The sequence below is a fragment of the Vombatus ursinus genome, unplaced genomic scaffold, assembly GCF_900497805.2.
Source record: "Vombatus ursinus unplaced genomic scaffold, bare-nosed wombat genome assembly UNPS02010394.1, whole genome shotgun sequence".
Lineage (NCBI taxonomy): Eukaryota > Metazoa > Chordata > Mammalia > Diprotodontia > Vombatidae > Vombatus > Vombatus ursinus.
This window is the reverse complement of record NW_020950172.1, coordinates 6,607,653-6,633,644: the sequence shown is the minus strand read 5'-3', so window position 1 is coordinate 6,633,644 and position 25,992 is coordinate 6,607,653. Positions and strand designations below refer to the sequence as shown.

The following is a 25,992-nucleotide window of genomic DNA, read 5'->3' as shown; positions in this document are numbered from 1 at the left end:
GGTGGGGGCTGCTCTCAGGGGCCTCTGCTGGGGGTGGGGGCTGCTCTCAGGCTCAGTTTTCCAAGGCAATTGCTTTTGGAGTAGGGTTTTTGACCCCTCTGAGCCTCGGGATTTTTCCACTGTGCTTTAGACAGAGGAGATTTAAGAGATGAATTTCCTAACCTCAGGCTGCCCAACACGCGAGCTAGACCCAATGCCTCCGAGGGCACGGCCACATTCAGCAGATTCAGCCAGGCACGGCCGAAAGCCCCTGTGTGTTTGGTCTGTTAGGGACCAGGGCAGCCGCTGCTTCTGGCTGGTGGGGATGGCCTCTCCACAGCCCCGTGGAACTGCTCTGGCCCACCCTTCTCTGTCCAGCCCTGGGGCTCCTCTACTCCTCCTCCTCAGGAAGCTCCCTGAGGGCAGGGCAGGGAATCATTGGCCTCTCTCTTCCTTCTCACTGTCCTCATTCTCCATTCAAGTCTGATAAGGGGGCATGGGAGGGATGAGTCGAGTTGTACTGAGTGGGAGGACGGACCTGCCAATCCGCCTAGGCCCAAGGCCAAGGTTAAGTCCGTGGTGCATCATGTAGGACTTCACACTTCTGGGGTTTCTACTCTGGACACCAGGCTGTGCAGACAGGGGCGCTGCCTTGGCTCTTCTGCCTTTCCTCCTGTCTGTGGGGAGATAGGGAGCCTGGTAGGGGAGGGCTTCATGGGCGCCATGTTGGAGGAAAGACTTGCCCACGCCTTAGGGGGCTTATGTACACATTCTTCCTGGGGTGGGAAGGACACGGAGGGGCCACGGTTGCTGTCTTTGGGGCTGCCTGGGGGAAGAAGGTTTAGCTTTCATCTGGTTGGCTAGGCTCAAGGAGCCAGATGGAGGCCCAGGTCAGGAGAATCTTCCTAACAATGGCCATGAGCACCAAGTCAACAAACATTTATTATGCACTTACTGTGTGCCAGGCACTGGGAGTAGGAAGGGCTTTCCTCGGAAGGTAGTGAGTTTCCTGCCACTGGAGGTCTGTGAACAGAGGCTGGGGATTCTTGGTTAGGCAGGGCAGTGGGCTTGATGCCTCTGAGGAGCCCTCTCGACTCTGGAGTTGGTGATTTTCCTGCTGGGCCCCTTGGATGGGGGGCTGCTGAGGGGATTGCCGAGGATGGGGGTGGCGCCATAGCAGGAGGGAGAGGGAGGTGTGTGTGGTGGGGCAGGGGTAAGGGAGGAAGCTGAGCCCCCTCCCGAGAGCTGCTGGCCAGGCCTTCTGAGCCCTGGCAGGCATTGGGCGTTATCATCATCTCTGTCCTCCCTTGGCTTGCTGGGAGCCAAGTTTGAGAATCCTTTTGAGGTTGGGGACCCTCGGTCCCGATGGCTGCCTTCCTCAGCACCGCCAGCCCCAGCGGCAGGGTCCCGCCCCCTCTCCTGGAGGAGCAGCTGGAATCGGGCTGCGTCGTCCCCCTAAACTGCACCCGAAGCTGAGGGAGCTGTAAAGGAGGGGCTGCTTGGCAGCAGTACTGACTGGCTGCTGAGAGCTAGACCTGAATGAAGTCGTCTGTTTGTTGTTTCGCGCCCGGATGGGGACCATCTGCGGTGTGAGGTGGGGGGCGTGCCGGGGCTCAGGGTCTGTTTGAGGGAGATGGGCCTCGGGCTGGGGGAGCTTGGTGCGTGTTCTACCATTTTTGTTTGCCATAGTGGCAGGAGGAAAACAGGCATAGCTCTGGGCCTCTAGGAGCACTTGGTATGACCCCATTAAAGCAACTCTCAGCCCAGGCAGGGACCTGATGTGTCTGTGCCAGGGAGAAAGAGCTTCCAGGCCCCATGGGAAGCAAGCGGCTGGGAGGTGGGTGTTATTATCCCCATTTTACAGGAGGGGAAGCTGAGGCTGAGAGGTTAAGTGACCTTCCCCACCCTCCACAGCTAGTAAGCATTCGACTGGGGCAGGATTCAGATTCCAGTCTGCTGGACTCTGGGCCAAGCTCTAGGTCCACTGCGCCATCTAGGTCACATAACTGAACCTCAGTCCCCTATTCTATAAAAAGAGGGGGTTGGACCAAATGACCCCCGAGTTCTCCTGCAGCTGCAAAGCTCAGAGTCTCAGTAAGTGGGGCCTGGTGACTGGAAGTATAGTGGGGCCTTCCACAGACACGGGGAGTGAGGAAAGCCCGGGATTTGGTAGGAAGTTCCACGTGGACCATGACCCTGAGCAGCCAAGGGCCCACGGAGACAGAAGATGTCCAGCAGACCTGGAGTGCTGCCGATGTCATGATTTGGGAGCCGTCTGCCATGATTTTGGGAAGTCCTCAATCAAGCTGAGGAAAGAGGGGGCCACGGAGCAGGGCTCTCAGGGCACGGGAGGAAGATGAAGGGTCCCAGAAAGAGGGTCACAGAATGAGCAGGAGCTGAACCGGGCTTTGGCCCTGACCCAAGGGGAGGGGGGCCAGAGGCCGACGGGGGCCAACAAGTCCTTGGAGGTGGAGGAGAGGGAGGAGGAAGGAAATGGGGCAGCCGAGCGCCTGTCGGCCATCAGGAGGTCACTAGAATGTCTTCAGCTGAGGGAGGGACAGGCACAGAGATCTGAGAGGGAGCCAGAGGCTGAGGCCTGACTGGCTGAGTGGGAGCCGAGGCGCCTTTTCCGCAAGTTTAGCCACGAAGAGACAGAAAAGACGAAAGTCAGGGCGAGCTGCAGGGTCGAACACAGGCTTTTTTTAGAAGCGAAATCAGAGCCAAGTATTTCTGCCTCCTCTCCGTGGCCTGTTATCATCCTACCCACCCCCAGCCCTCGTCCTCACCCTTCTTTGATCCTCCCCCTTTCCCCAATCTAGCTAAAAACAGCAAAAGCTGCTCTGTTGTCCTTGGCTGGTATCGACAGCCCGCGCTCCCACGGCAACCTGGTGGCTGTCATGATTCTTCTGGGGCTGGGCCGGCCTGCTTTCCGGCTGCTTCCAAGGCTTGACGGCCCCAGCTGGTCGGGGAGCTCCCCGGGCCCTCCTCGGCCAGTTCCCCCATCCCCCTCCTGGGCTTGTTTGGTTTGTCAGAATCTCATCCGTCCCAGCTCCCCAGCGGGAGGTTCTGAGGCCGTGGGAGCCTGAGGACTTTCTGTTTTCTCTGGAATCTGCTCCCACTGCACCCCCAAATCGAGGGGAAGGGTCGTTTTGTCTTAGAGCCCCCCCCGCCCCTCCCTCTGCCTCGATGCACGTCCCCTCTCTGGGCTCTCCAGAGGAGGTCTGTTCCAGCTGACCTCCTGAGGAACGCTCTTTTCTTTGGGGGCCCCCCTTGGTCTCTGGGAAGAGGGCTACTTTCCCAGAAACTCAGCTTCTGGTCCCAGATGGCGTGTGGAAGTTCTTTTTGGCTGCTGTTAAGCTGATGATCTCCCCGTTTGCTCCAGGAGGTAGGGGGTGGTGTGAGTTTTGGACAGACAGATAGTTGGACAGACAGACCAGGCTGCCCGTGGTCTGGGAGGGGCTGAGAGCTGATCTTACATCTTTGTCAAACCACATTTGTTGGGAACTGAGGCATAATCATGTCTGTGGTTTGGACAACTCCATTAACTTGGGAAAGAAGGCCTCTAGGAGTGAGGAGCTGGGCCTTGGGAGTGGAGGGGGCGGGGGCAGGGCCAGAGTCCATCCTTGCCCTTGGGAGGCCTCTCAGAATGCTGTCCTTTCATGCTCCCCATAGACCAGGCCCCTTTGACCTCGTATCCATCTCTGTTTGAGTGTGGGCTTGTCAGGGCAAGTATGATATTAGCTGAGCTGGGTTGATAATGGTGAGTCCAGAGCAGGAACTGAAGGCTGTCTCAGCATCCAGGAGCCCTCTGGGACTTTTCAGGACTTTTCAGGACTTTCCAGGACCTGGGAAGGTTAGGAGGGAGCGCTGAGCTCAGGGGCACTGGGTGAGCTAGCGGGGAGAGGGCATTGAGAACGTCTGATCAGCGGCTGTCTCGGAAGCTGCTGGAGAGACGGGGACTGATCTCCGCTTGGAGGCCGACGCTGACCAGGGCTGGGTGACGCCCCTGCCCCAGCCCACCCTGAGTATCCAGGCTCCAGCCACAGCTGCTCCTGCCTCTCCGCCCCAAAAAAGTCCCCCAGACATTTTGGGAGGGGGTATTGCCTGGGAACAGCTGCTGCCCCCACTAGCGCCAGCACCCTGGGCTGCTTCCAGAGACAGCCATGGCAAAGATGATATCTGGCACCTTCTTGGGCAAAGAGAAGGAATGAGCCAGGCAAGGAGGAGGAAGCTGGATTCCTGCCCGTATGGAAGGAGGCTCCTCCCCTCTGGCCTGGACTTTTGCCTCCTACCTGTCCCCTGGCCGTCTGACCTGCCCTCCCCCACCTCTCCTTTACCCAGAAGGTTCCTGTGTGGTTACTCTGGCTGTCCTTCAATAAGCCTTCTACAGAGAGCTTCCCACAGTTCTAGAGGCCCATGAGGATGAATTGAAGGCATTGAGGGTAGCTAGCCTCAAGAAGAGACTCGGTGAAGTTCTCTGAAGGACTGCCACAGGGAAAAGGGCTTAGCGTGTTCTGCTGGACCCCGGAGGGCAGCAGCAGAGAGGCTGAAGATCTTCCCTCAATGAGAATGGGCTACCTTGGGAGGTAGTGAGCTTCCCATCCAGGGAGGTCTTCCATAGGCTTGTTGATGATCTGGTGGTGATGTTGCTGAAGTGATTTGTTCAGGTGTGGATTGGATGGGCTCATTGGGCTGTGAGACCCCACGATTCTTCTTAAAACTGGGGAGTGGGGTGGGGGAAGGCTACATGGTTCAGTGGGAATGAACCACAAGCTATGATAGAGTAAGCCAGGAGATGTGGGTTCAAATCCTGACTCTGTTACCACCTGCATGACCTTGGGCAGGGTCTCTGTGCACCTCAATTTCTTCTTGTAAAATGGGGGGGGGGGTTGGGGCCATGTTCTCTAAGGTCCTTCCCACCTCTGCCATTCTGGGATTCCATTAATGACCAAGTGCTGATGGTGCCCCCGGCTGGTGGTGTGGGTGGCTGCAGCCCAGCTCCGTTAGCCATTGTACCCTCTCCTCTCCCCTTCCCTTGTGCTCTGGGTGTGGCAGGGATGATTTCTAGGATGTATAGGTACAGAATCTGGGCCCCAGTATAGCTCGGTTTGGGGTGGGGTTGGGGAAGTGAGCAGTGGCATCACGTGGAGTGCTGAGGATCTAACATTCTAGTATTCGCTGGATGGCAAGGACCCTGACTTCTTCTGCCCAAAAGCTTTTACTTCTAGCCACCAGGGGCTTTGTTCCATGAGAACACATAGTTATTTAGGAAGCCATCAGGGAAACAAAATTTGGTTCTGTAGTCGTCTTGGCTAGAACTGTGGTCATTCTGGGAAGTAGGGGGCCTTTCACTGAGGGTGGTCTCCAGGCCTAGAAGTTGGGTGATGCAGCCCTAACTCCCATGTCAGAAGGGCGTGTGGAACCTGCCATTCACAGATATTCTCTCTCTCTCTCTCTCTCTCTCTCTCTCTCTCTCTCTCTCTCTCTCTCTTTCCCATTGGTTTTGTAGATAATTGCCAAGCCCAGCAGGCGTCAGACCCAGCCCAAGACAGGGGCTCAGGCCCGAGCCATGCGGGACAGGCTGTAAGTGAGGATTTTGAATGAAGGGGGCTTGTTGTGGGCTTGCTGGAAGGGCAAGGGCACGTCGGCCTGTGAGCCCTGGCTGCTAATCCTGCCTTGCCTTCGGGGGAGAGGCGGAAGGTGGCAGCATACAGTGGGCAGAGCTCACAGGACCCTGGCTTGAACCTGAGCTCTGCCATTCTCTGTGTGAACAAACTTTCTCTTTGATGGACTCAGTTTCCTCATCTATACAGAAGCGTTTGGGACAAGACGGTTATAGGATCAGGGGTCTAGAACTGGAAGGGGCCTCAGACGCCATCTGGTAATCTAGCCTTCTCATTGTGGGCAGGTGTAGGTGCATAATGTAGGAGAGTGGATAAAGTGTGAGACTTGCTAGGAAGACCTGGATTCAGATCCTGCTTCTGAGCCCAGCTGTGTGATCCTAAGGAAGTCCTTTCTCCCCTCTGAGCCTCAGTTTCCTCATATGTAAAATGGGGATATTAATACTTGTATTCCTGATCACCAGTGCTAACACCTCAAAGCCTCATGTGATGGCTATGTGTCTCAGCGATTAGGATTATCGTGATGAGGATTCCGGGTGACTGGGCTGGTGTAGTCTAGAAGAGCCGCCAGCCTGGGGTGGCCTGGGCTCCTGGCGCCTCCCAACCTCTGCTCCAGATCGCCAAACGCTTTGCTTCTGTGTCCCTGGCTGTTCAGCCTCCTGTGCCCTGGACTGAGCAGTGGGCAACGGGGAGCAGATCAGAACTGAGGGAGGAGGTTCTTAAATACTTAGGTTTTAAGAAATTGGGGTCTTCGGTAGTAAAAAGCATTCTAGGAAAAAATGAGCATGCATAGACAGAAACAGGTCAGAATGAGCAGGTGTAGACAGCGCAGAGGAGTAAGAATATGGGGCCACAGTGGGTAGATGTAGAGAGTGGACATGTAGAGTTCTGGAATGGTCAGTCCCAGGAAACGAGGGATCCATTGTGGGAAAATCACATGGAATAGAGCAGAGGCATCAGTGTGGATAAATGTAGCCAGAGGAGGAAGGAGAGAATGTGGGGCAGATGTGGATAGGAGACAGTGGAAATAGTTTGGACTTGGAATAGGGGGCCCTGGGTTCAAATCCCAGCTTTGATCCTTGCTGGCCGTATAGTCCTAAGTAAATCCTTTCTCCTCTCTTGAGTCTCAGTTTCCTCATTTGTAAAATGGAGGTGATCATCCTGGCTGGCTCTAGCTGCCTTAGGGCAGCTATTGTTAGGAATGTGGAAAATCTCATCAGGCTGTTCTTTTTTGGTCTAGATGGAAAATAGGGTAGAAAGCAGGGGGTCTAGATCCAGAGGTCCTGTGTTTTTGTGCTGTTTCCTAGCTGTATGATCTTGGGCAGTCGTTTGAAGCACAGTTTCCTCTTCTGTAAAATTGGTTTGGTGCCTGTAGCTTCAGGGGGATGTGGCAGCTGTCTCCAGGTCTCTGAAAGGCTGTCCCAGGGCAGAGGGCAGAACCAGGGGCAGCTTCAGAGTGGCCAGTGGAGGCTTGAGGTGCAGAAAACCTTCCTAATCATGGGGACTGTCCCAAAGTGGGATGGGCTGTTCCAGGAGCTCCCAGTCACTAGTAATCTTCAGAAGAGGCTGAATTTATGCCCGCTTGTTGAAAGTGCTTGAGGAAAGGTGGTTGCTCAGGCCTGGGTCAGAGGAGATGACCCTAAAGTCCCTTTCTAAATTTGTTTATTTATTTATTTTTCTAGATTTCCATATTAGTCATGTTTTTTTCTTTTTCTTTTCTTTTTTTTCTTTTTTTTTTGAGGCAACTGGGGTTATGTGCCTTGCCCAGAGTTATGTGTCTGAGGATGGATTTGAACTCAGGTCCTCCTGACTCCAGGGCTGATGCTCTATCTACTGCACCACCTAATTGCCCTCCCCCCAATATTAGTCATGTTGTAAAAGAGAACAAAAAAAAAACCTCAAGAAAAATAAAGTTAAAAAAAATATACTTCGATCTGTATTCAGACACCATCAGTCCTTTCTCTGGGGATGGATAGCATTTTTTGTCATAAATTTAGAGTTGTCTTGGGTCATTATATTGCTGAGACTAGCTAAGTCATTCATAGCTGATCATCTTACAATTTTGCTGTTACTTTGTACACAGTACATTTCACTTTGTATCAGTTCATGTAAGTCTTTCCAGGTTTTTCTGAAGTCAGCCTGTTCGTCATTTCTTATAGCACAATAGTATTCCGTCACAATCATACACTGCAACTTGTTCAGCCATTCCCCAATTGGTAGGCAGCCTCTCAGTTCCTAATTCTTTGCCACCAGAAAAGAGCTGCTATAAATATTTTTGTACATATAGGCCCTTTTCCTTTTTGTTGTTTATCTCTTGGATACAGACCTAGTAGGATCAGAGGGTATGCATGGTTTTATAGCCCTTTGGGCATAGTTCCAAATTGCTCTCCAGAATGGTTGGATCAGTTCACAACTCCACCAACAGTCTCATTTTTCCCACATTCTCTCCACCATTTGTCACTTTCCTTTTCTGTCCTATTAGCCAATCTAATAGGGATGAGGTACTTCAGAATCGTTTTAATTTACATTTCTCCAATCAATAGTGATTTAGAACATTTTTTATATGACTATAGATAGCTTGGATTACTTCATCTAAAAACTGTTCATATCTTTTGATCATTTATCAATTGGAGAATGGCTCTTATTTTTATAAATTTGACTTAGTTCTCTATATGTTTGAGAAATGAGGCCTTTGTCAGAGAAACTTGCCTCAAAATTTTTTTCACAGTTACTATTGCTAACTGTATTTCCCTCCATCCTATCCCCTTCTGTTTATTCCATTCTCTCTCTCTCCTGTAACCCTGTCCCTCTTCGAAAGTGTTTTGCTTCTGACTACCCCCTCCCCCAATCTGCCCTCCCTGCTATCACCTCCCCCCACCTTCTCTTATCCCCTTCCCCCTCCTACTTTCCTATAGGGTAAAATAGATTTCTATACCCAATTGAATATATATGTTATTCCTTCTTTGAGCCAGTTCTAATGAGAGTAAGGTTCACTCACTCACTCCCCCTCACCTCTCACCTCTTCCCCTCCACTGTAAAAGCTTTTTCTTGCCTCTTTTATGTAAGATACCCCATTCTACCTCTCCCTTTCCCTTTCTCCCAGTACATTCCTTTCTCACTCCTTCAGTTTATTTTTTAGATATCATGCCTTCATATTCAACTCACACCTGTGCCCCCTGTTTATATATGCTCGTTCTAACTGCCCTAATGATGAGAAAGTTCTTATGAGTCACAAATATCATCTTCCCATGTAGGAATGTAAACAGTTTAAACTTATTAAGTCTCTTATGATTTCTCTTTCCTGTTTACCTTTTTATGCTTCTCTTGAGTCTTGTATATGAAAATCAGATTTTCCATTTAGCTCTGGTCTTTTCATCAGGAATGCTTGGAAGTCCTCTATTTTTTTGAATTTCCATTTTTTCCCCCGGTAGGATTATACTCAGTTTCGCTGGGTAGGTGATTCTTGGCTGTAATCCTAGCTGCTTTGCCCTCAGTGATATCATATTCCAAGCCCTCCAATCCTTTCATGTAGCAGCTGCTAAATCTTGTGTTATCCTGACTGTGGCTCCGTGATACTTGAATTGTTTTCTTTCTGTCTACTTACAATATTTTCCCTTTGACCTGGCAGCTCTGGAATTTGGTTATAATTTTCCTGGTAGTTTCATTTTGGGATCTCTTTCAGGAGGTGATCTATGGATTCGTTCAATTTCTATTTTACCCTCTGGTTCTAGAATATCAGGACAGTTTTCCTTGATAATTTCTTTTTTTTATTTATTTAATTTAATTATTTGTAGTTTTCAACATTCACTTCCATAAGATTTGGAATTTTAAGTTTTCTCCACCTCCCACTTCTAACCCCCCTCCCTGAGACAGTGTACAATTCGATAAAGGCTCTACTTATACATTCATATTAAGCATATTTTCCCATTAGTCATGATGTAGAGGACAATTAAAACTAATGGGTGGAACCAGGAGAGTGAAGCAATAAAACAAAACAACGAAGGAAAAGGAGAGCAAATAGTATGCTTCCATCTGCATTCAGACTCCATAGTTCTTTCTCTGGGTGTGGATTCCTTGATAATTTCTTGAAAGATGAGGTCTACGCTCTTTTTTTATCGTAGCTTTCAGGTAGTCCAATAATTTTTAAATTATCTTTCCTGGACCTATTTTCCAGGTCTATTTCTTGACTTTTAACTCTTTGTTAAAGTGGGGCTGTGCCTCCTAGGTGAGGGTGCACTGTCTCAAGCTTTTTTGTGCAGCTGTTTTCAGAGATACTTCTGGGCACCTGCAAATTCCCAGCTCTTCCAAGGAGATAGGCTCTAAGGAGAGGTGTTTATTACTCTTCTGGCCTTGAGTGACCACAAGCATTCTTTTCTGCCTTGGAACTGTGAGGAGGGTTCCTGCCCCACTGCAGCCTCAAGCTCTGATGTGCTAGTGCTCCTCCCCACCCTGGGACTGCCACCCTGGACTGCAGCCTGGATCTGAGTATGCACAAGGCAACAGAGTCCTGCCTCCAGGGCCAGCAGAGACCCCAGTAATCTCCTTCTGTGGGCTGAGAGCTCTGGAGCGCACTGCTGCTAATGATGACTCACTGGCTCTCAAGGCCTACTCCGACTGTGCTCCACTTTTACCCTGCTGCAACCGTCCTTTTCTGCTGACCTTTTAAGTTGTCTTTGGCTGGAAAATTATTTCACCCTGTCCTTTTGCGGTTTTGCTGCTCCGAGAATTGTTTTATGACATTATTTAAAGGTGTTCAGAGGGGTTTTGAGGGGAGCTCAGGTGAGTGCTGCCTTTTCTCCACCGTCTTGGCTCCCTTTTTCTTCTTTCAGAATTCAATTCAGCATACCTTTATTTAAAAAAAAAATTTTAACATTTTTACTTAAATCTTTGAGTTCCAAATTCTATCCCTTCTCCATCCCTCCCCCACCCAAGACAGTAAGCAGTCTGCTATAGATTATGCATGTGCAATTATGTAAAACATTTCCATATTAGTTATTTTGTACAAGAAGACTTGAATAAAAGAAAAAAAGTAAAGAAAGAAAGTGAAAAATAGTCTGCTTCAGTCGGTATTCAGTCAATGTTAGATCTTTCGCTGGAAGAGGATAGTATGCTTCGTCATGAGTCCTTTGGGATTGTCTCAGATCATTGTATTGCTGAGAAGAGCTAATTCATTCCCAGTTCTTCATCGAACAATGTTGCTGTTACTGTGTATAACGTTCTTCTGGTTCTGTTCACTTCTCTGTGCATCTGTTCATAGAAGTCCAGGTTTTTCTGAAATCATCCTGCTTATAATTTCTTATAGTACAATAATATTCCATTACAATTATATACCACAGCTTGTTTTGCCATGCCCCAACAGAGGGGCATCCCTTTGATTTCCAATTCTTAGCCACCACAGAAAGAGCTGCTATATAAATATTTTTGTACAAATAGGTCCTTTTCCCTTTTTTTGGATGTCTTTGGGATACAGCCCTAGAAGTGCTATTGCTGGGTCAAAGGCTATGCATATTTTTATGGCCCTTTGGGTATAGTTCCAAATTGCTCTCCAAAATGGTTGGGTCATTTCACAACTCCACCAACAATGCATTAGTATTCCAATTTTACCACATCTTCTCCACCATTTATCATTTTCCTGTTTTGTCATGTTGGCCAATCTGACAGGTGTGATGTGGTACCTCAGTTGTTTTGATTTGCATTTCTCTAATCAATAGTGATTTAGAGCATTTTTTCATATGACTATAGATGGTTTTAATTTCTTCACCTGAAAACTGCCTGTTCATATCCTTCGACCATTTATCAATTGGGGAATGACTTGTATTCTTGTAAATTTGACTCAGTTCTCTATATATTTGAGAAATGCCAGCCTCCCCTTTCCAAATTTAAATTTCCCATCTGGAGGCAGGACAAGGAAGACAGGCTGAGCCTGGATGGCCTTCCTGGAAGAGGTGAGGGGGCTCTGTTTGAGAAGCTACTGGGGGAAGGAGGAGGGGCCTCGTAGGCAACGCTCAGTCTGGAATGAATTTTCCAGAGTTACAGTGGGAAGGAGCCTGGCCAGACGGTCAGAGCTGCCTTCACGGAAACTCACCTCCTGCCCTTTGCCAGGAAGGACGGGCTTCGAAGGAAGCCCAAAACCACGAGCATGAAGGGGCTCCCCGGGGAGGCTTGCAAAACAGGAAGCGCTTGGAGCCCATTCCAGGAAAGCCTGGCTGGCCCTGGCAGAGAGATGGCCAGCCGTGGCAGCAGAGCAGGGGGGCCCTCAGAGTTCCCAGCAGGGGCTAGAGTCACTTCTCCCACCTAGGAGCCGTCTTCCGCAGCATGCAGGGCTTTGAGTGAGGCCTGAAAAGGGAGGGGCTGCTGTGAGCGTACCCCAAGTCTCTCCTGCTGCCACTTCCATTGACGTGGGACGTGAGCTGGTCAATGTATTAAGTAGGCAGCTGCAGGTGGGCTTCCCTGAGTCTCCTGAACTCTGAACTTTGAGTCAAGCTAGACCAGATGGGGGGTGGACAGGAGCAAAAGAATCCTGCTTCCTGAGATCCCATCAACTCTGGTCAGAGGCTCTGGAGCCAGAAAGGACCTCAGGGAGGGCATCCCAGAGCCAGGGGCTCATGGAGAGAAGCCAAGGGCTGGGCTGAGCCAAGGGTAGTACGCGGGCCTCCTGGAGCTTCACCCAAGGGCTTTCCAGGGCCTCAAATGAATGTTTCTATAGCATTGTGACCGACCTTTGAGAGCTGCCCTGCCCTCCTAGCGGCTCCAGGGCTACCCCTCTTACAGGGATGGCCTCTTCCTTCTCATCTTATTGGATGGAGGCAGAGAGAAATAGCCCAGAGACTTGTGGCTGGCTTGCCCCCCCAGGAATGATCTGACCGGACATTGTTATTACCATTATGGACGGACGGGAGGACTGTTCTTATTTGTCCTGCCTCCCAGGGCCCCCCTGTCCCCTAGGTGGGGTGTCAGTGGCTGCTGTCATGAGTGGGGTTGAACAGCATGTGGGGCCGATTAGAATATCTGGGCTCTGAGGATCATCGTGTCCATTCCCCCCACCCCCGTTCTCCTAGTGGTATTTGGGGGAGGAGTCTGTACTGCTGTACTGGAGTCTGTTGTGTATATTTGTCGTATCTTGTGGTGTCTATGTCCTGTTGTGTGGCTGGCCCACTGTGTAGACGCTGTGTGTCTACACAGTCTGTGTCTCATTTCATGTATATCCGTGGCCTGGTGTGTGGCTGGCCCACTGTGTGTCTGTCTGTGTCTCTTTCTGTGTATATCTGTGGCCCAGTGTGTGGCTGGCCCATTATACTAACAGCAGGTCATGTTCCTCCCATGCTTTCCACACAATGACCCCATGAGAGCATATTATTATCCCCAGTCCGCACATAAGGAAACTGAGGCACAGAGAAGGCTGTGACTTGCTCAGTCACACAGTGAGTCATTTCTCCCAGCTCCCAACACTTCCCACAAAGGGCTGGCCAGGCTCACTGGGGGCACAGGCCTATCTTCAGGAGAATCCAGCCCTCAAGGCCATAGAGGGAGGGTGAGTGAGTGAGGGAGCTCAGGAAGCAAAAAGTCCAATTCGACAGTCAGCCTGCTTGCAGGGTCCCTGGGCCCCAGGTGACAAACCCCGCCAAGGGCGGCCTGAGCCCCTGGCTTTCCCTCCCCCCCCACGCCCAGCTGGCTTCAGCCCTGGCAGATTAGATCAGCAAGGCCTAGCCGGCCTCATCCCCGGAACATTCCAATCATTCCCCCATCAGCACCGGAGCAGAGCGGAGCCAAGCCAGGCTGAGGGAGGGCCTGAGGGAGGGCCAGGAGCTGGGGAACTTTCCTCCCTCTCAGCCCCTCCCACCCAGAGCCAGCAGGCCAGCCCAGCCCCACACAGTGGCTGGGAAGTCCTCAGACCGCCAGCAGGAAGGTGGGCTCTTGGCTGGGGCTGCAGTCGGCAGGACAGGACGGAGGTGAGTGTGAAATAGGCCTGTGGAAGGCGCTGGGGTTGGGGGTGGTTCTGGGGGGCTCGACATGCTGTTTCCTGAGTTCTCTACATTCATTGTCAGGCACCTGGGATAGGTAACCCCTGAGTGGCCAGGGGCAGTGGGAGAGAGTCGAGTACTTCTGGCAGCCCCTGGAGACGGGCCTAGGGCAAGCACACTGGGTCAGGAAGGAAGGTGAGGAGGGAGGGTGACCCCATGAGGATCCTGACCAAAGCCTGGGTCTGCTGGGCCAACGACCCTCCCTCCCCTCCAGCTGGGCCTGTTCCTTCGACCCAGACCTCTCTGTTTGCTGTCTCTGCTTCCCTTTTCCAACTGTCCCTGATTCCCTCAGTCAGAAGTTGGAGCAGATCCCTTCCCTGCTCTGTGACTCAGTTTCTTAAACTGAGAGGACTGGACTAGATGTCCTTAAGGCTCCCTCCAGCCCTGACCCTGAGTCTGTGTGGCCTATGGTCTGGCTCTCTGCTCTGACTTAATCCCACCGCTCCCACCCCTCTTCCCTGCTGGAGGATCATCTCCCAGAGCCCAGGGCCCTGGCCTTATACACTCTGCTTCTCCCACAACTTGGGGCCCTGTGTTCAGAGGGCATCAGGAAATGTCTGGTCAGAGGGATGGATGTGGGCAAAAGGCTATGGTGGAGAGGGCCGGAAAGCCTAAGAGTGAGCCTGGCATGGCTGAGGTGAGAGGGAACAGCCTGGCTAGAGAGAGGAAGGTGTGGCAGAGAAGTCAGAGGGAAATGAAACCCTGTGGCAAAATCAGGGCCAGGCTGTGGAGGGCCTTGAATGGCGAGCCAAGAAGGCTTTATTGTGTGAGCTGGGGAGAGGTTTTGAGGAGGGGAGTGCTAAGGTCAGACCTGTGCACTGAGGGGAAATTGATTCGGTTTTGTGGAAAGGGAGGCAGACTGAGGGTGAGGGCCTGAGCCGGGCAGGTGGCCCATGGGAAAGATGTAGTGCTAAGTCTTGGCGACTGATCTGGAGAGGGCAGGTGGGGAGTGAAGAAGAGAGGTCCTGAGGCTGGGTGGAGGCTGAGAGGGTCCCTCCACAGTAAGAAGGGGCCACTTTGGGGCAGGGGGGCAATGCCATTCTGTTTCTAAGAAGTGGAAACAACCTGTCGTCAGTTGGACAGTAGACACTGCTTTCTTCCAAGTCTTTAGAATGTTAGAGTGAAACCAAGCAGAGTCAAGGCACCTGAGATCAAATCTTGCCTCTGCTACTTACCTGTGGTCCTTCTTCGCTCTATGCCTCAGTTTCCCCACCTGTAAAATGAGGGAGTTGGAGTCGATGGCCTCTGAGATCTCTTCTGGCTCAGCTCCAGGATCCTGGCGCGACGATCTGTCCCTCTCCTTTTCTGGAGTGCCAGATCCCGGGTCTGGACATGTCTCTGGAGCCCTGGTCTCGTTCTATCCACAGCCCACCACGGGAGACATCTCCCCCTGGGCTTTTTAGTAGCTTGTCAGCCTCATTTTACAGATGAGGAAAACGAGGCCCGGGAAGGTAAGTGACCTGCCCAAGGTCACGTTGCTAATAAATGTCTGAGGCATCATCTGAACCTTGGCTGGAAGCAATTCAACTCACTGGCCATTCCCCAGTGAAATAGCTGCTGGTACAGAGCCCTGAGCGGGACTCTGGGAAGGACGCGAAGCTTAGATCAGACCTCAGCCCTGCCCTCATGGAGCTCCCAGGCCAGAAGTGGGAGAAGATACCCAGGCTTCAGAGATCATGTCGGGAACTGGGTTCTTTTAGTGGAGACACAGCACAGGCGAGGGAGAAGGAGGGGGCTTAACTGAGGTGGGACCAGGGCCAGGGACTGGATGGAACCGGGGCATCTCATAGATTCCCCTTCGCCACATGTGCCTGCCCATTCTCCAGCCATGGGTGGCAGAAAACAGAGTCTCCACCCCCTCCTTCTTCTGGGCTCCTGCTCCCCTCCCCATCTACTTTTTTTCTGGGCCTCCAATCTGCTGTGGGGTAGAGGGCTTGTTCTCCCTCGTTTTGTGAGGGGCCAGGCGAGGGGAAGGAGGGGGGTAAGGGGGTTTCAGTCCTGGAGGAGGGATCTGGGCTGGATTCTTGCAGTCTGAGACAGAGGGAAAAGAGGTGTTTAGGGAAGATTTCAAGTGATCTGGGGTCTCCTGGCCTCTTTCTTTGCCTGGGCTGGAGACGGATTAAGCAGCTGATTAAATTATCAGCTTCTTTCCTGAGTCCTGGTCATGGGGCTTGGATTTTCCCTTCCCTCATGGCCCAGGCCCCCCCATTGTGGAAGAGTAAACTGACCCAGAGCTGAGAGGGATGTCAGGAATGGGCACAAGGGACCACACGTGCATGGCCATGATCACTGTCCTTCCTGGGGTCTAGTGCATGTGCACACGTATTTACGCACACACATGCACACACGATGTCAGACACGCACACCATCTCATGCTCAGGAAATAGCAGCACCTTATAAAATGTGCTGTGCAGTCTCTCTTTGTCTCTGTCTCTGGGTTTCTGTCTCTCTCCCCATATAACACAGTCACACATGTGCCAGCTTGGGGGGGGGGGGCGGGGCCCTATGTCTCTCACTCTATTTCACACCTCTCCCCACCCATGTCTTCTCCCCCACATTGGGGGGCACTGGAAGGGCCTCAAGAACAAAGAGGGGGCTAGGGGGCGGCATCTCCAGAGCAGTCCCTCCCCCCACCCAGGGGGCTGATCAGATACAGAATTTTCAATGAGCCCTGGGAAGCTTTGGAGCCAGACAGGCAGCGAGGGAGGGAGGGAGGGAATGTTTCCAAAGGAGAAGATTTGTAAGTCAATGAGCCCCAAGCCCACCCTAAGTACCAGAGACCTAGTTCCAGCCTCTCTGAGTTTGTGCATGTACAGATGTAGGCACAGATATGCGGTGCCCACATGTACACATTGTGTGTCCCCAAGACTTTGGCCGTGGGTACAGAATGAGAGGCTGTCTGTGGGTCCGACCACCCCCATGTGATTGGCTCTGGGGGCTCCTCCTAGACAGCTGAGCTGCCTCCCTGGGCTCTATTAGCAGGGTTATAAATAGTGCGTCCCCAGTGGTGGCAGCGGGCGTGTGAGGGCCTGCAAGAGCCCAGCCTCAGGCAGGTGGCTACTCAGGGAGGGGGCTCCGTCTCCTGTGGCATCAAGAGTCTATTAAGGCCCTTAGCCTTAAATATCCCCCAAAAAGAACAGAGGGCAGCAGCCCTCCTGAGGCTTCTGTGGCTGGCCTGGTGGGCAGCCTGGTGGGCTTGGGTGGAGGTGGAAATCTATGGATGCCAATGTGCTTCTGTCGGTCCCCTGGGGCTTCCTCCATACCTGTGTGCACCCGCGGGCATGTCCGTGCTTTGTGTTTCCAAGCTCTCATGGGGTGTCTGGCTGAGTCTGAATCTCACCTTCATTACTGTTGTTCAGTCATTTCAGTCCGACCCTGTGCACCCCTATTTGAGGTTTCCTTGGCAAAGTCACCTGAGTGGTTTGCCATTTCCTTTTCCAGGTCATTTTACAGATAAGGAAACTGAGGTAAATGGTGTGAGGTGACTTGCCCAGGGTCACCTAGCTAGTAAATGTCTGAGGCCTCAGTCACTGACCAACTATGTCTGATCAAGCCTCAGTTTCCTCCTCTGTGAGTTGCGATTACCCTTCGTTGGCAGATATCTAAAGCAAAAGCAAAACAAGAGTGATCGTGGTGTTCACCATGTGTGTCTGTGTTCACATGTGGCAGAGGCAGCCAAGTGACACCAACTGGAGAGAACCCTGGACCTGAAGTCAAGAAGTTTGTTGTTCATGTCCAACTCTCTGTGACCCCAATTGGGGTTTTCTTGGCAAAGATACTACAGCTGTTTACCATTTCCTTCTCCAGCTCGTTTTACAGATGGGGAAACTGAGGCAAATGGGTGACTTGTCTAGGGTCACAGAGCTAGTAAGGGCCAGATTTGAACCAAGAAAGATGAGTCTTCCAGACTCCAGGTCTGGTTCTCTACCCACTGAGCCTGCCCTAAAGTCAGGAAGACCTGAGTTCAAATATGGCATCAGACACTTACTAGCTCTGTGACCCTGGGCAAGTCGCTTAATCTCTGCCTGCCTCAGCTTTCTCATCTGTCAAATGGGGTTAGTACTAATACCTGCCTTTCAGATTGTTGTGAGTATCAAATGAGATACTATTTGTAAAGTGCTTTGTAGATGCTAGCGCTTACGTATGTTTTTGTGTGTGCTGATGTCTGTGTGGGCATGTCCATAGGCGTGTTTGCAGATGTCCAAGTGGGGGTGAGTCCAGACGGCACTGCTTTTAGCTCTGCGATAGGCTGCCTCTTGGCCCCTCCTGGTGCTGACAATCTCCGGAGTGCAACTCCGGAGCTGGATTCTGACCTCGGGCCACCAGCTCTAACACACACCCATGTCTTGTCTCCTGCCCTGTTTCTCCCTCCCCCATAAACAGAAGGAGAAAATGCACAGCTTGATCATCTGTCTCTTACACACAAACTCAGAGCACCCTGGGAAGGTTGGAGAAACCTAGGGAGATGGGAGAGGGGGTGCTTGTGGCAAATCCTCCAACATGAGCTGCTCCCGGCAGATCCTGGGGCTGGAGGCAAGGAGGTCTGAGGCCTCGTCTTTCTGGGACTGCGGACAGTTTACTTTCCGCTCTGGGTCTCTACTCCCCTTCTATGAAGTAGGAAGCAGCGTCCCTGTCCCAGCATCCTCAGAGATCTAGGAGTAGCAGTGACTGTCCCTTAGGACAGTCTTCCCAGAGGGGCCAAGATCCTGTTTTCTCTCCGCAGGGCTGACCAGGCAGGGAGGGCCTTGTCCTTGCAGAGTCCTGGCAGGGCGTGAGAGGGCAGCCAGGATCTCTGAGGTGTATCTTTATTTCTGTGTTCTGGGCTTGGCCTGGCTCATGTGGGGTCCAGCCAAGCTCTGACAAGACCCTGTGTTTCCAGGGCCTGAGCACATGGTGACTTCTGCAGAGTTAGAGGGCGTCAATGGCTCTGACCTCAGGGAGCTACCATTCTGATGGGGACAGAAAAAGGAAGGGGAGGGATGTGGCCCTTGGCTCAAGGCCTCGGGGTGACCAGCCCTTGCTCCTTGTCCTCACAGGGTCCTGAGGAGCAGGATGGCGTCCTGGGTGTGGGCGCTGACTCTGTGGAGCTCCTTGTGGCACGTGGTTCACAGCTCGAGGCCCAGGAAGCTGGAATTCTTCCGCAGCAAAACAGAGCTGAACCACCTGGTGGTCGATGACGTGTCAGGGACCGTGTATCTGGGGGCCGTGAATGCCCTCTACCAGCTCACCAGCGACCTCCAGCTGGTCCACACGGTGGAAACGGGGCCCGAGCTGGACAACAAAAAATGCACGCCCCCCATCGAGCAGAGCCAGTGCCAAGAGGCCGTGTTCACAGACAACGTTAACAAACTGCTCCTGCTGGACCGGCCGGGTGGGCGGCTGGTAGAGTGCGGCAGCCTGTTCAAGGGCATCTGTGCCCTGAGGGAGCTCGGCAACATCTCACACCGCATCTTCTATGAGGACAGCAGCGGCGAAAAGTCCTTTGTGGCCAGCAACGATGAGCGGGTGTCCACGGTGGGGCTGGTGACCAGTGTGGGCAAAGGGGATGATGGTGGCGGGCCTGCCGAGCGCGTGCTCTTTGTGGGCAAAGGCAACGGGCCCCATGACAACGGGATCATCATCAGCACGCGCCTGCTGGACCGCAAGGACGGCAAGGAGGCCTTTGAGGCCTACACGGACCACACGGCCTTCAAGGCAGGCTACCTCTCGGCCAACACCCAGCAGTTTGTGGCCGTGTTTGAGGATGGCGACTACGTCTTCTTCATCTTTAACCAGCAGGACAAACAGCCGGCCAAGAACCGCACCCTCGTGGCGCGCATGTGCAAGCAGGACCCCTTCTACTACTCCTATTTCGAGATGGACCTCGAGTGCCACAGCAGCTCGGGGGAAGTGTTCAGCATCTGCCACGCGGCCTCCATGGCCGCCCCGGGGGCCATGCCCGGGGCCAGCCCCGTGCTCTTTGCCGTCTTTGGCAAAGATAGTAAGGGCAGCGGTGGCAACCCCCGCTCTGCCCTGTGCCTCTTCCCCTTGGCGGATATCCAAGAGAAGATGGAGGAGAATAGGAACAAGTGTTACACGGGGGCCCAGGGCAGCGGCTCCCAGACCTTCTACAAGCCCTTTCACGGGGACGTCCAGTGTGTGAGCCACGGACCGGTGAGTCTGCCTACGGGGTGGGGGGGGGGGGGCGGGAGACTTGAGACCATCCTCCAGGCCCAGAGATGGGGCGGGGGGGTGCAGGAGCCCCGAGGGGCCGCCATCAGCCTCCCAGGAAAGGGCTGCCCCCTCCTGGATTCCCATGTGGGCCGGGTCTAGAGACTGGCTGCGTGACATAGATGTTGTGTTGAGTTATTCATTCAACAAACCTTAAGGCAAAACAAGCACACTTAGTAAGCACCTGCTGTGTGCAGAGCCCTGCCATTGTGGGGAGCTCTCCAAGCAACGGGGATAACCCACAAACTCCGAGGTGGCACAGGATTGAATGGGAGAAGGTCAGACAAGAAGACGCAGCTTGGGCTGAGCTAGGCCTACTGGGAGCAGCCTGGAGGCTCAGGCCCCGCTCCGGGCCCAGGGATATGGTGCCGGGGGAAAGACAGGCAGCCACGGAGGGAAGATGAGCAGACGGGGATCTCGCCTCTCCCTGGTCTGCAGATGGCCAGCCAGAGTTTCCGCTGCGGCTCTGAGCACCTGCCGTATCCCCTGGGGAGCCGGGATGGGCTGGTGGGCACTGCTGCCCTGCAGAGAGACGGCCTGAATCTGACGGCGGTGACGGTGACCACTGAAAACGGGCACACCGTGGTCTTACTGGGGACATCGGACGGCCGCATCCTCAAGGTGAGCCTGGGCCCCCCTCCCCCATCTCTGCTGCCCCAGGGAGGGGGGATCCAAGTCTGGGCTGCAGCCATGAAAGGGCTGAGTCGCGGGGGTGGTTTAGCAGTGAGGAGGCCCATCTGGTGCCCACAGGCCTGGGTCCTTCGCCTAGCACACTGACCATGACCTGGAGCAGGCCATCCCCCTAAGGGAGGATGCCCTGCTCTGTCCCTCCTGGGGGTAGCGGGCCATGGCTTCTCAGGGCTCAGCCACAAAGGGTGGCCGCCCTCTGTGGCCAGCTCCTCGAACCCTTGGCCTGCCTCCCTCTGCTTAGGTGTTCCTGACGGCTGATGATGGTGAGTCCAAGGAATACGGTTCCATCCTGGTGGAGCTTAACAAACGCATCGAGAAAGACCTGCTGCTGTCCGCCAATGGGACAAATCTCTACGTTATGACCCAGGACAAGGTAGCAGGCCCAGCCCTTGGCCCAGGCTGCAGAAGCATCCAAAGGGCCTGGCACCGATTTTCCTTTTAGCACCAAAGTCCATCCTTGTTCCTGCAACATGTGCAGCCTCATTGCTCTGTGAGGAGGGGGGGTGGGGGATGACAGGAGGAGCCCCAGACCCCGCTCTCAGGGCCCTTCCAGGCTGGGGGAAGACGAGGGCAGAAGCAGAGGGTAGAGCAGGGCCGTGAGCCTCCTGGGGCCGAGCTGGGGTGAGGTGGGGGGACGGAACTCCAAGTCCTGCAGGCTTCCTGAGGGGTGGGTGGCTAAGGGGGTCCCGGCTGGGTAGAGCTCATGCTCCTTCCTCATTCCTTGTTCTGAGAGTTCTTGGCTACTAGGAGCCCCGTGTTGGTATGGAACTGCCTGGAATCCTTCTGACCTTCCCTCTGCCTCCAGCGCAGTGGGCCCCTGAGAAGGGGCCTGGCTCTGTGTGTGTGTGTGTGCGTGTTTGTGTGTCTGTGTGTCTGTGTGTCTGTGTGTCTGTGTGAGCCTCCCTGCCTTTGTCTCTTTCTTTCCCTTCTCTTATCTTCTATTCTCCTTTCTCCGTCCCTTTCTCTGTCCGTCTCTCTTTGTCTCTCTCCCCCTCCCTCCCTCCCTCCTGACTTCTCTCTCTTTCTCCCTCTCCCTCCTTGGAGATAGCGGGGTAGCCAGGAATCTGGGTCAGCTCACCTCTCTGGTCCCCATGGTGCCTTTGGAGGGGTGGTGCAGACAGCAGCCAGATTCATTGGGGCATCAGGGTTTACCTGGAAAATGGCCAGCACACCCGGCGCTGAGGGCGGGGGGATGCTAATGATATTCCAATCACATGCCAATGTGCTGGGCACCCGCCTCATCCTTTCTGAGAGTAGGAGACTCCTGGGGAGCTGGCTGTGGCTGGGATAGGCTGACCTGGGCACTGGGCTGACTTAGTGTCCCCCCCACCCCCCCAGGACCAAATAGGCAGCAGCCCACGGGGAGGGAGGAGGTCGTAGAGCAGAAGCCAGATTTTCTGACCCAATTTTTCCTTGTTCTTCACTTTTTGAAAGCTTCAGCTCCCTCCTAGGACATGGGCCCAAGCTGTGGCTGGGGTGGGACCAGAGGGTGGGTCAGCTGCCTGGGGGCCACTTCTGGGGGCGGCTGGCTGAGAGGGAGGGCTTGGGCCTTTGGGATACACTAGGCGTGACTAGGCTTGGATGCTGGCGCCCCTGACCCTCTGGTGTGCCCGCCTGGCCCTGTGTCTGGCTCCTACCATGGGGAGCCCTGGACCCTGCCCTCCCAGTAGATAAGCAGAGATGAGAGACCAGCCAGTATCTAAGCGGGCTGGTGCACAGAGCCATGAAAAGGAGGTCAAGTAGGTTAGGGCAGGGGTGGCGAACCTGCGGCCTTCTAGGTCCTTGGGGGCGGCCTTTTGACTGAGTCCAAGTTTTACAGAATAAATCCTTTTATGAAGGGGATTTGTCCTGTGCAGTTTGGATTCAGTCAAAGGGCCACACTTAAGGATCTAGAGGGCCACATGTGGCCTCAAGGCCGCAGGTTCCTCACCCCTGGGTTAGGGCCTTGAATGCCAGAATGAGGGTACTTCAATGCTATTTGGCAGGCTAGTGGGGAAGTCAGATAAGGTTTTTGAGTAGAAGTGACATGGACTGATCTGGGAAGGCTGGACAGGAGAGGAGAAACCTTGAGTGATAAGAGCCTTCCCTTTTCTGGGAGGCCCCCTCCTCCAAGGTTGAAGGTGCATGCGCCCTGGGCCCTGTGATAGCGGAGGTAGAGAAGCCCTTTAGGAGGTGATCATCCAGTCCAGAAAAGAGTCACCAAGGGTCCGGACAGGGTGACTCTGGGGATGTGGGGGAAGGATCGGAAGCCAAGGCCTAGAACTGCCTTAGCATGATTGATGGGTTCTAGAGAGGGAAATGATGTGTGGTGTGGACAGGCAGGTCTAGAATCTGTGCCCAGCTTAGAACCCAGACCCCAGATGGGAGCCAGCTGTGGCCAGGGGCATGCTGGGCTGCACCATGGAGGAGCTAGACCAGAGCCAGGGTGCTGTGAAGGGGCTCTAGAGCCATGGTCTTGGGGGGGGGTGTCCTAGAGCCAGGGTCCTACAGGGACAGACACATTTCATGTCCCAAAGTGACGCTCTTGGGGCCTCCCACCCACTAGATCACCCCCTCGGCCTTTCTCCAGGTTTTCCGGCTTCCTGTTCAGGATTGTGTAAGTTACTCAACCTGTGAGCAATGTCAGAATTCCAAGGACCCCTACTGTGGCTGGTGTGTGCTTGAAGGACGGTGAGTAGCTGGCTTGGGGCTAGGCCGCGGGGAGGTGGGGACAGGGCTGGGGACACCTGGGCGGCCTGGACGGGTGGCTGCAGGGACGAGATGTGTGCATGAGAGAAGGAAGGGTCCTGAGGGGGCCCCCTTATCTGAGGGGCTGTAGTCTCTCCCGGAGGTAAATGTACTCCTCACCTCATCATGTGCTGGCCTTGCCCTCAGGAGAGTCCATTCTTAGTATGGAGGTCAGGTCTGTCCTCAGGGAGTACTGGGTCTGGGGGGAGATACAGCCTTGCTTTCAGGGATCCTCTGGTTTAAGGAGAGGGGGCATAGTTTGGTCCTGCCCTGGGGGCCCTAACACCCAGCTTCCCTACCAGCTGCACCAGAAAGATCGACTGCCAGAGGGCAGAGGAAGAGAATCATTGGCTCTGGAGTCGGGGGAACACCTGCGTAGCCGTCACCAGTGCCCACCCCCAGAACATGAGCCGCCGGGCTCAGGGTGAGGTATGAAAATGTGGGATGAGAGGATCCAGGAAGAGAGTTAGGGAAGGTTAGGGAGTGAGCCAGAGCCAGGCAATGGAGGAGGTGGCGGAAGGCGGGCAGGAGCAGTCAGAGCAGGCTTCTTGGAGATGGGGGCACCCACGCAGTGTGAGACAGAGGCTTACCGGGGAGGACTTCGTTCCTGGCCTGTGTCCTGCTCATTTGTCTTCCGAACACCAGGGAATGGTTCAGGCTGGTATTGGCGAAGAGTGAGATGTGTGTGTGTATCTGTATCTCTGTGTGTGTCCCTGTGTGTGCTGGTGTTCCCTGGGTGTGGGCTCACCCCGCCTCACCGCCCTCTCCACCTGTGGGTGTCTGTCATGTGTCTCCAGGTGCATTTGACGGTCAGCCCGCTTCCAGCTCTGACAATAAATGATGACCTTCAGTGTAGCTTTGGAGACTCACCGGCACACCCCGCCCACGTGAAAGGAGAGACCATCATCTGTAACTCCCCCAGCAGCATTCCCCCCACGCCTCCAGGCCAAGGTCAGGGCCTATCTCTTCCCCAGAGAGTGAGGTTTCCTGGGACAGCCTCATTAAGCCAAGAGATGGCATGGAGGGCTGGGCAGAGTGATCAGGGTGACCAAAAGGGCCACAGTGATTGAATGACGATGACAAAGAAGGAAGGCTGGGGACCAGGATGAGGGGAGAAAGGGAGAACCCAAGAGGAGGAGGAGGGACGTGGAACGGCAGGGAGAGGCACTTCCATAGGGGGCCTGGGGCCGCCTCTCCCAGGGGGATGTGTCCCAGGGTCACCTGGCAGGCCTTCCTTCTCCAGGGACACTGAAATTAGGCCATTGCTGAGGTAGCTAGACCGCTGGGCCACACGTGGGCCCTGAATTCTTTGGAGCCCTTGGTGGGGAAGATGGTGTGGGAGAGGCCGGGGCTGCCAGAGGGCAGAGAGTTGCTTTAGGACAGGGACCTGAGAGGTGTGCCAGGCCTGGGCACCTGGCAGGACCTCATCCCACAGAAGTAAAGAGCCACTGCCCCCCAAGGCTCCAAGGGAACGTCAGCAAGGGCTCTTGGGACTGAAACATGAGGCCTCTGGGCTTTGAGCAGCTCACCTGAGACAGGATCTGATAACTGCCTTTGTGGCAACAGGTGGAGTCAGCCAGAAAACTGGGGGGTGGGAGGGGGCAGGCCCTACCTTGTGTGAGCTGGCCAGGCCTGGGCACCTGGAGGCCGCAAAGAGCCTCTGAGACAGTGAGGGGAGCCCTGGACTTGGCAGAATTCTGTCTCTGGCCCTCAGCTGTCAGTTCATAGCTCTGAATGTTGCTTCATCTATAAAATGGGTATAAGAGTACTCACACCATGGAACTTAGAGGGTTAACTTCTGATGAAAACATCAGTCACTCTGCAAACTCTTACTGTGTAGCCGGCTCTGCTGGGGATTCAAAGACAAAACAAATACAGTCCCCACCCTCAAGGAGCCCCCATTCTGCTGGGGGCATGCATGCATGCATATATACACATGTACATATACACACATGCATGAATGACAGGGTAGGTGGAACCTAAATCCTTTCCTCTAGTTTTGAGCCCCTACATGACCCAGGCCTTCTGGAGCTGGCTCCATGACTGGCACCCGCCATGTCTAGTCACCAGACCCCAACCCTGCTCAGCCTGAGAATGAGGCACTAACTCCCACCTGAAGTTTACAACAGTTCCTCGAGACCAGGAGCACAAGGCTTGTGTCCATTTCACAGATGAGGAAACTTGAGGCTCAGAAAAGTCTCATAGCAAATGTAGGATTTAAAGTGGGAAAGTACCTTGGAGATATGATTGTCCAGTTTACAGAGAAAGGGATTGAGGTTGAGAGAGTGGAAAGCTCTTGACCAAGGTTTTACAGCAAGTTCATGGTAAAGCTGGGGCCTTAAGCTGGGGCCACTGAGTCACCTGGAGCACTTAGATGCAAAGGGCCCCTGATGGGGATGTCAGGAAAGGGGTGGCACTTCTCCTGGAAAGCTCCCTTGACCTGCAGTCAGGAGAGAGCAGGTTGGAATCATGGCTTGGGACCTTTTCCAAACTGTGTGACCTTCAGCCTCAGTTTCCCCATCTATGAAATTGGCCAAAGGATCCAGCACCATCATTGGGAGGAAAGCCTTTGTAGACCTTAAACCTCCCTGGCCAGTGGGGCAGCTGGGGCCTCCCCTTCCATGCCTTTGTCCTGGCCCCCCCCCATGCCTTTGTCCTGGCCCCCCCCATGCCTTTGTTCTGGCCCCCCCTCCCATGCCTTTGTCCTGGGCTCCCCCCCATGCCTTTGTCCTGGCCCTCCCTTA

At 53.8% G+C, this 25,992-nt stretch overlaps 1 protein-coding gene across 3 annotated transcripts in view; it reads left to right on the top strand.

Moving 5' to 3' along the window:
- Nucleotides 1–25,992, top strand: part of PLXNB2 (plexin B2) — a 97,356-nt gene that overhangs the window by 46,338 nt on the left and 25,026 nt on the right. Inside the window, exons 3-9 of one of the 3 annotated variants that reach the window (XM_027854238.1) lie at nt 5,489–5,562; nt 18,658–19,774; nt 20,270–20,452; nt 20,763–20,894; nt 23,091–23,191; nt 23,551–23,677; nt 24,046–24,199. In XM_027854238.1, the coding sequence (XP_027710039.1) occupies nt 5,549–5,562; nt 18,658–19,774; nt 20,270–20,452; nt 20,763–20,894; nt 23,091–23,191; nt 23,551–23,677; nt 24,046–24,199 (1,828 nt within the window). In that variant the 5' untranslated portion in view covers nt 5,489–5,548. Of the gene's footprint in view, nt 1–5,488; nt 5,563–13,531; nt 13,550–18,657; nt 19,775–20,269; nt 20,453–20,762; nt 20,895–23,090; nt 23,192–23,550; nt 23,678–24,045; nt 24,200–25,992 lie in introns of those variants that run through there. The other 2 variants (XM_027854239.1, XM_027854237.1) reach the window with 2 other exon arrangements.